Raw genomic sequence first — 8,029 nt, 5'->3', positions numbered from 1 at the left:
CCTTGTTGCTTGATTCAGCCTGGCCATTTGCTTTTGGGTAGCCAGGAGTTGAAGTCACCAGGTTGATATTCTATTCATCACAGAAAGCCTTGGTTCTTTTTCCGACGAACTGAGTGCCATTGTCACAGACTATCTCTAAAGGGACTCCATACCTGCATATCATATTTGTCCTGATGAAGGATATTACTTCCTTCTCGGTAACCTATCTGAAAGAATCTGCTTCAATCCATTTGGAGAAGTAATCAGTCATGGCTAATGATGTGACTCATATTTGCACACATTTAGTCCCCGAACTAGCCTCGTTCCTATTCTTTCTTGCATGTATTAAGGTTGTTTCTATCTTAAGATTCCTACTTTGCATATTCTATGAGGTTTTGTGCCCTTGTTAGGGAAGGAACACTAACCTTGCATGTATAGAGCAAAAACGGAGCTAAATTGACTGCATCTAATGACCAAGCATCAAAGAGTAGACCGATACTAAAGGCCTAACTAGATAGAACAAATAAATGGGCAATGATGAAGGACCCCCAGGCTCCTTAATGATCCCCACGGATCATGAGGCAGCCAAATGAAGAAGAACGAAATCTGCAAGGAGAGACGGGCATCCCAAGCGTCCCAAAGCAGAGGACGGGCGTCCCAAGACACAGCCCGAGCGTCTTTTGAGCAGGACGGGCGTTTTTCCAAGCAGCATGAGCGTCCAACAAGTGCAATCCGGGCGTCTCCATGGAGGACTTGCAAGGCGTTTATCTTCATTTTAGAGACTTAATCGTCATTTAAGCCCTTAGTTAACCTAATACTTGTACTTAGTATAAATACTCCCTTGTAATAGGAGATTATCAGCAAGTCATTAGAGTAGATTAGACATCAATTAGCTTAATTACATATTAATCCTTCTTTAATTATTGTTCAAGAAATCTAGATCTAGTTGGGTAATTTGAAGATTATTTTGGGATTATTGAAGAATTGACAACTCTTCATCATCAATCAAGTTTTCTTCTATTATTCTTTGCTTATTATTTGGATCATCCTAAGTTGGTACAATTCCTTTTACCCTTTGCTTAATTATTGTTTATTACTTTACACCTCGTCATCGTGTTTAGCCTTATTAATATGATTGACACCCTTATTAGCATGTTTTCCATGATCATGAGTGAGTAGTCTCATAACTAGGGTTAATAGGGGGATTAGGGGAGTTAATCATGGGGTAAATCTTTACTTAATAAGTTCATATGATTGCTTGCTTGTTGTAGTTTCAACTTATGCACATGTTATGCTTGATGAAATGCTTAATTGACAACCTAGCATGAATCTCTTATCCATTCAACAAGGCTTGTAATACATAAACCAACTCAAGACTTGTTAGACCATGCATATAGTTGAATAGGAAGAAATTAAGTCGACTTGTAGGTGTTGTAAAGTCTTGACCGACTCGGCTTCGAGACCCAAAACCTTTCTGGGAATTGTAAGATATAAACTAACTTGATTCCACTACAACAATAAATTGCTTGCATTTATGAAACTTGTTTATGTGATCTCACCATGATTCCCTTAAGAACCCATGACACCCTAGTGCCTTTTATCAATTGTTTGCATTTTCATTTACTTTACATGCTTTGATTTTCCATTTGTTTACATTTACCTTGCCTAGTAGTTTAGATAACCATCTCAATCCAAACTAAATTGTGACCCCTAAGGCATAACTACTTGCAATCGATAACTTAATCCAATGCTTGTCCCTTGGGATCCGACCTTTACTTACCTCTCTACTAAGGGTAGTTTCTGGAGACTATAAATATTGTTTGAGGGCGTACAATGACACGACCCATCAAAATGGCGCCGTTGCCGGGGACGGTGTTAAATTGAATTGTTATCAATCTTTGTTTTTAGTTGTGTCTTTCTTTGCCTTGGAGAAAAGCATTTCCTCAAGGTACTTCTCACCTTTTTCTCTTAGTTTACATTGCAAGATGGAGCTTATAAATTGTTGTGTAGAGGACCATGCGGGTTCTACTCTCGTCAAAGACCCTTTGGAAGCATTGGAGGCCTTGGAAGCAAGTGAGGCCAATGGTAAACATTGGGCATTGGAAGTAGATCTCCTTGAGGCCGCTCTAGCCAACAAAGAGCTCACCTATGAGGAATCCATGACGATAGATAGCATCCTCAAAGAATCATCACAACCCATCACGGTGGAACAATCAATGAGGGTAGAAAGTGTAGTAGAGGAGGAAAGCATAATGGAGGTGGAAAGTATTCCCAATGAACCATCAAAGGTAGAAGTTGAGGTAAAAACTCCATCTTTAAAACCCCTTACCCCAAATTTGAAGTATGCTTACCTTGATGAGTCTAAAACCAAACTCGTGAGTGTCAATGAAAAACTTGATGAATGTCAATTGGAAAGTTTGCTTGGTATGTTAAGAGAACATGAAAAGGCTCTAGGTTATAGTCTAGATGACCTTAAGGGAATAAGCCCCGACTTTTGCATGCATAGGATTCATCTGCAGGAAGACCATAGACCTATCATTCAAGAACAAAGGAGACTTTCCCATATGCAAGAAATTGTAAAAGCGGAGATTATGAAACTACTTGATGCGGGAATCATTTACCCTATATCGGATTCCTTGTGGGTTAGCCCCGTTCAAGTGGTACCCAAGAAAGGAGGTACCACGGTGGTGAAAAATGATAAGAACGAACTAATACCCACAAGGAAGATCACCGGTTGGCAAATGTGTATTGATTATAGTAAGTTGAATTCCGCAACAAGAAAGGATCATTTCCCTCTTCCATTCATTGATCAAATGCTTGAGAGGCTTGCCTCTAACAAATTCTTTTGCTACCTTGACGGGTATTCGGGATTCTTCCAAATCCCGATACACCCGGATGACCTACACAAGACCACTTTCACATGCCCTTATGGTACATTTGCCAATGGGAGAATGCCCTTCGGGCTATTTAATGCTCCGGCCACATTTCAACGTTGCATGCTGAGTGTCTTTTCCGACTACCTAGAAACCATAATGGAAGTTTTTATGGATGATTTTAGTGTCTATGGGAAAGATTTTGCTATAAATATTGTTTGAGGGCGTACGACGACACGACCCATCAGCTAACATGAATACTTTCTGGCCTGGGGCTACTGAGAGTTTTTCTACTATATCCATGCCTCCACTTCATGAATTGCTAGGGTACAGAAATTGAATGTAGTAGCTCTGATGTTTGATGGATAATTGGAGCATGTATTTGGCAGTGTAACAACCCGGATTATAAAACAAACGGAAAACATATATAAAATGAATTATCAGAGTATAACAATGATAAAAGGGTCAAGGTGGCATAAACACCTGACCAATCTGGTTCATTACTAAACCAAAACCAAACTAATACATTATTCAAAGTTTCTTAAAAACATAAAGCAAAGTCCTAATTTATTATTAAGCTCGCTTCGCACATTCCCTAAGAAAGAATCAATCAATCAGCACCAATCTGAACAACCTGAGAATGAGGGTCGACAATCAGTCAGGAATAACTAGATGCTCTCCCAGTCATGTTTACAACAATTGAATATAATCAACAATAAATAACAATTGAAAGGCATAAACAGTAAACATGTGAGATCATCTACACTCACGAAACCCAACACAAACTTACGATAACTTCATCAACCTTAGACGGATGCAATCATGTAAACCTAGACCATATGCAACCACTAGACCATGAACACTTACAAGACTAGTAGCGACAAACGAACCACATCCACGAAAGGCACAAAGCTAGCATTAAAGCATAGCAAACATGGTGACACACGATCCACAACAACAGAAGGCACAAAGCTATCATCAAAGCATATCCGAATAGAGCGAACGCCCTTAGAGCGTATAACGCACTGCCTATAACTGCTAGAGCGTATAGCGCACTGCCTCTAGTGATGGAGCGTATAACGCACTGCCTCCATCGGTGTGGAGCGTATAACGCACTGCCTCCAAGGTACTATGTATAGTGTATGACCACTACCTATATGTCTAAGACCTGGCCAGACTCTCGGTGCAATAACTGTACACCGAACGACGCTCGGGGAACAGAGCGTATAACGCATCGCCTCATTACCCCCCCGGCCATAGACTATTCACCAGTCCCCGATGGGTAGTGTTTGTTCATTCCGATCGTATATAACTGATACTACCGTCATCTATTCAAACCAGCCAACAAACAAATGCACAGTATAACTGACTGTACCAACATGCTTGAACAATATTACGACTCAACTCATAGGATAGTATAACTGACCATCCTACTTATCATATGAACAAGAGTAACCAACGACTCATGCACACATATTGTCATACAATATAACTGAACACCACAAATCATGTGAAACAAGTATTAACCATCGATGTTATAGTAACCTTAACCATAACATAAACTCTGGATGCGAGGTTATAGTAACCTCGACTATAACTTCAACATATACAACTTGAAGTTATACCTACCTCACCTATAACCTTGACACGAAACTCAAAGTTATACTAGTTCCAACTATAACCTTGAGCCATAATCTCATGGTTACGTTAGTTTCAGCTATAACTATAACTCGTACTTCAATGTTATAGTAGATTCGGCTAAAACCTTGATTCATATATTCAAGGTTATACCTTATTCAGCCATAACTAGAGTAATGACCCAAAGTTGTACTAACTTCAGCAATAAAACTCGAATCATCATCAAGGTTATACAAGCTTTAGCTATAACTTTGGAAAGTACTCTTGGCTGCCTATCACGCCACCGCTAGGGTTTATTCGTAAACCCTAATTGCTCTCATGACACCCATAATAAACATATAAACAACATTTAATATATAATTAATACATTAAAACATATACAAGCATGCGAAAACATAATTAACATGATAATAAACAATCAAACATGCACCAATCATACAAAAAAAATCATTAAATCATATTAATTACATCAATTGGCATAAACACAATTAAAAGAGAAACCCCTAGTTACCTTTTTAGTAATTAATGAAAACCTCCATGAAAGACACGACCATCAAATCCTTGTCTCCAACACGTGTCAACGTCCCCAAAAATCAACTTTAAAGAATACCCGAATCCAAATCCATGAAAGCACCATAAAAGACTCTTCTTCTTCTTTACCCATTAAAATAAGAGATCTTAAACGTAGGTCTAAAGGTCCATACAAATAATCCCCATTAAACTATTTGGAGATGAATATGTTGTAAAGATAAGAGCAAGGATTGTGAAAATATAATTTGTGTATGAGTTTGGAAGAAGAAAATATGTAAAATAATGGAGTCAAAGGGAGAAAAGAGAACAAAAGAGAGAAATAGAAGAGGAGGCTGCGTGCGGCAGTTTACGTGAGAAACAAAGGAGAGCAGCTTGCCTGCTAGGTTAGGTTTTATATTTATAAAGGGGTTAACAAGTGGGCTTTGGGTCTATTCACTACTACATAATGAAACTATAGCAACACTATGAAAGTGTTGTAAAATGTTTTAATAATGTTGCAATAGGATTTAGGCAACACTTTTAAGAGTGCTGCTTAAAGTCTCGTTGCAATAGCTCAATGCAACACTTTAAGCAACACTTTCTTATCAAAAGCAACACTTTTTAAAAGTGTTGCACTTAATTTACTTATGCAACACTTTTTTTCAAGAGCTAATGCAACATTTTTAATGTTGAGATGCAACGTTTTTATGTTGAGAAGCAACACTTTTAACATGTAGAAGCAACACTTGCTTTCTTTCATCAAAGAAGAATTTGCAACACTTCCAAGATGTAATGCAACAATTTTGCAATTACAATGAATAGACCCTATTTTCACACCATTTTCTTTTTAGCTCTAATGAAAACTAAAATTAAATATTAGGAGTAATGTAGATACAAACATAGCTTAATAAATCATATCTTTATTATAAATTAATTCATTACAAAATACCTATGTTGGTTACATCTCGGAATAGTAGTTCAAAAATACATCTCGAATATCAATAGGAAAAATAAGGCTACAGACAACATATGCTCTCATCCTCAGCGTTCCGTACGTGACGTGCACGTGACAAGTTCCGTACGTGACGTGTACGTGACAAGTACGAGTCTTAACACTTATTGCACTCTTCAACTTTAAAGCTTTGAATCTGTAACATAAATAAAAAGCGAAATCGGTACATATTTTGGAATTTATAATCAAATAATCAAAAAAGACATTCAAATAGTATATGTGAAAACATAAAACAAAATTTAAAATAAGAGGGTAAGAACTTACTGTTATGAAATTGCAGACGGGTCAACTAGTCTTCAAGGAACACTAACGTATAAAATCATAAGTCAAAGCTTGGTGTGAATATATCATATTTACAGATTAAAAAAAAAAATCTATCACAATCCCTCTACAGGACTCATAGTCATTACTATCAATAAAAGCAATATCTGAAGATTGTTGTCATGGTAAAGGTGGAAGTGGAACTAAGTGTGTAAAAACCCTTTGTGTCCTACGTCACCTAGCAGCAAAGATGATGAGTGTAAAAATTCATTTTTGGCCTCGACAATAATGCAGATGACATCACGAATACACAAATATCATTCAAAGGGAAATAGGAGAGAATTGAAAGTTCGTCTTACCGGAGAAATTCTCCATTTCATCATAATTCATCTACTGAAGTAAAATACCACTTAAGTAAGTCACTTAAGTAAAATACCCGTACACTATAACCTTACAAGGGACACTAACATAGCACACTAATAACATTAAAATAAGAGAGTTAATCGAATGCTTACCTAAAACATATAGAATTATTACAACAAAGAGAACCATAATATCTGCACGAAAATGATCGTTTCATCCACTTTTTGATGTCAAGTAAACAAAAAGAAATGTTATATGTTTTATATTGGTCTAACGGAAAATGCACGCGGTGCCCTTGAACTTTGATGTTTTGCCCGAAATACCCAATTTTTTTATCCGGAAATCTTTAAGAGGCTATAACTCGTGTTTACAAGCTCAGAAAGTAACGATTTTTTTTTTTCAAATTGATTATCTTTTTGAGACCTACGACTTGAAAAAAAAAATTGTCGTGTTTGGAATTCGTGACCAAGAGATATGGTCACTCAAAGTTTGTATGGTAAAAAAAACTTTGACGTACAAAAACTCCTAGCCACGGGATCCAAATACGACAATTTTTTTTTTCAAATCGTAGTTCCCGGAAAGATGATCGATTTGAAAAAAAAAATTATCACTTTCTGAATTCGTAGACACGAGCTATAGCCGCTTAAAGTTTTCCGGAACAAAAAATTGGGTATTTCGGGCAAAATTCGAAACTTCAAGGGCACCGCGTGCATTTTCCCTTGGTCTAATAACAAACAACACCATGCCTTTCGTATAACAAACATCTGCAATTTCTCACTTGATAGTTATATGAGTAGGCTGCTTACATATTTCTTCAAAAACTACTTTCTTTAGAATTGAAGTGAATAAAAACATACAGGCTAATGTACTGGCAATAAATACAATAAATTTAGCTGGAACACAAAATAGATTCTAGGTTGGTTGATTTGAGCTCTGATCAACATATTTTTTGGACGGTGTCAACAAGAAAGACGAACCAACTACTGAAAAGCTCATGTCATAACTAATAGGTAAACTTCAACAATTTGTATGACTTTAAATAATTATGCAATAAGAAGTAATATACAAAGTTAATAAATCACTTACATAAAATGGTTCTCAGATTTGAGCAGGCATATTTCAATTGCAAGATAATTTGCATAGACAAAAGGAGTTTAAAAGAGACATTTTACTAGTCCTTGTTCATAGGTACGTCCTTTATGATCCGACATAATGAGTTCTGATCTTACCACCTACCCTATATCTACTCTCCACCACACAAACCTGCCATAACAATGTACTAAATCTGAACTAGAGGCAATAACAAGTGTTGGCATTAGAATTGAATAGTTAAGTAAAACAATGTATTTATGAAACCGAACTAAGCTTAATTAATGAATCCACTACAGTAGCA

At 36.8% G+C, this 8,029-nt stretch overlaps 1 protein-coding gene and 1 long non-coding RNA gene across 2 annotated transcripts in view; both read right to left on the bottom strand.

Annotated features, from left to right (window-relative positions):
- Positions 1-158, bottom strand: part of LOC141617844 (uncharacterized) — a 568-nt gene extending 410 nt beyond the window's left edge. Inside the window, exons 1-2 of the mRNA XM_074434983.1 lie at positions 153-158; positions 1-70 (exon numbers count right to left, since the gene is read on the bottom strand). The exon at positions 1-70 is cut by the window's left edge and continues 410 nt beyond it. Of these exons, the coding sequence (XP_074291084.1) occupies positions 1-70; positions 153-158 (76 nt within the window). The remainder of the gene's footprint in view (positions 71-152) is intronic.
- A 5,781-nt stretch (positions 159-5,939) lies between these two features.
- Positions 5,940-7,829, bottom strand: LOC141621491 (uncharacterized). Its single transcript, XR_012532380.1, has 3 exons — positions 7,723-7,829; positions 6,277-6,318; positions 5,940-6,148 (listed from the first exon to the last, which is right to left on the bottom strand). It is a non-coding gene; the product is annotated as an uncharacterized LOC141621491 (long non-coding RNA).
- Between the last annotated feature and the right edge of the window lie 200 nt (positions 7,830-8,029).

The sequence above is a fragment of the Silene latifolia genome, chromosome X, assembly GCF_048544455.1.
Source record: "Silene latifolia isolate original U9 population chromosome X, ASM4854445v1, whole genome shotgun sequence".
NCBI lineage: Eukaryota > Viridiplantae > Streptophyta > Magnoliopsida > Caryophyllales > Caryophyllaceae > Silene > Silene latifolia.
The sequence above is the reverse complement of the archived record's forward strand: the minus strand, read 5'-3'. Positions and strand labels throughout refer to the sequence as shown.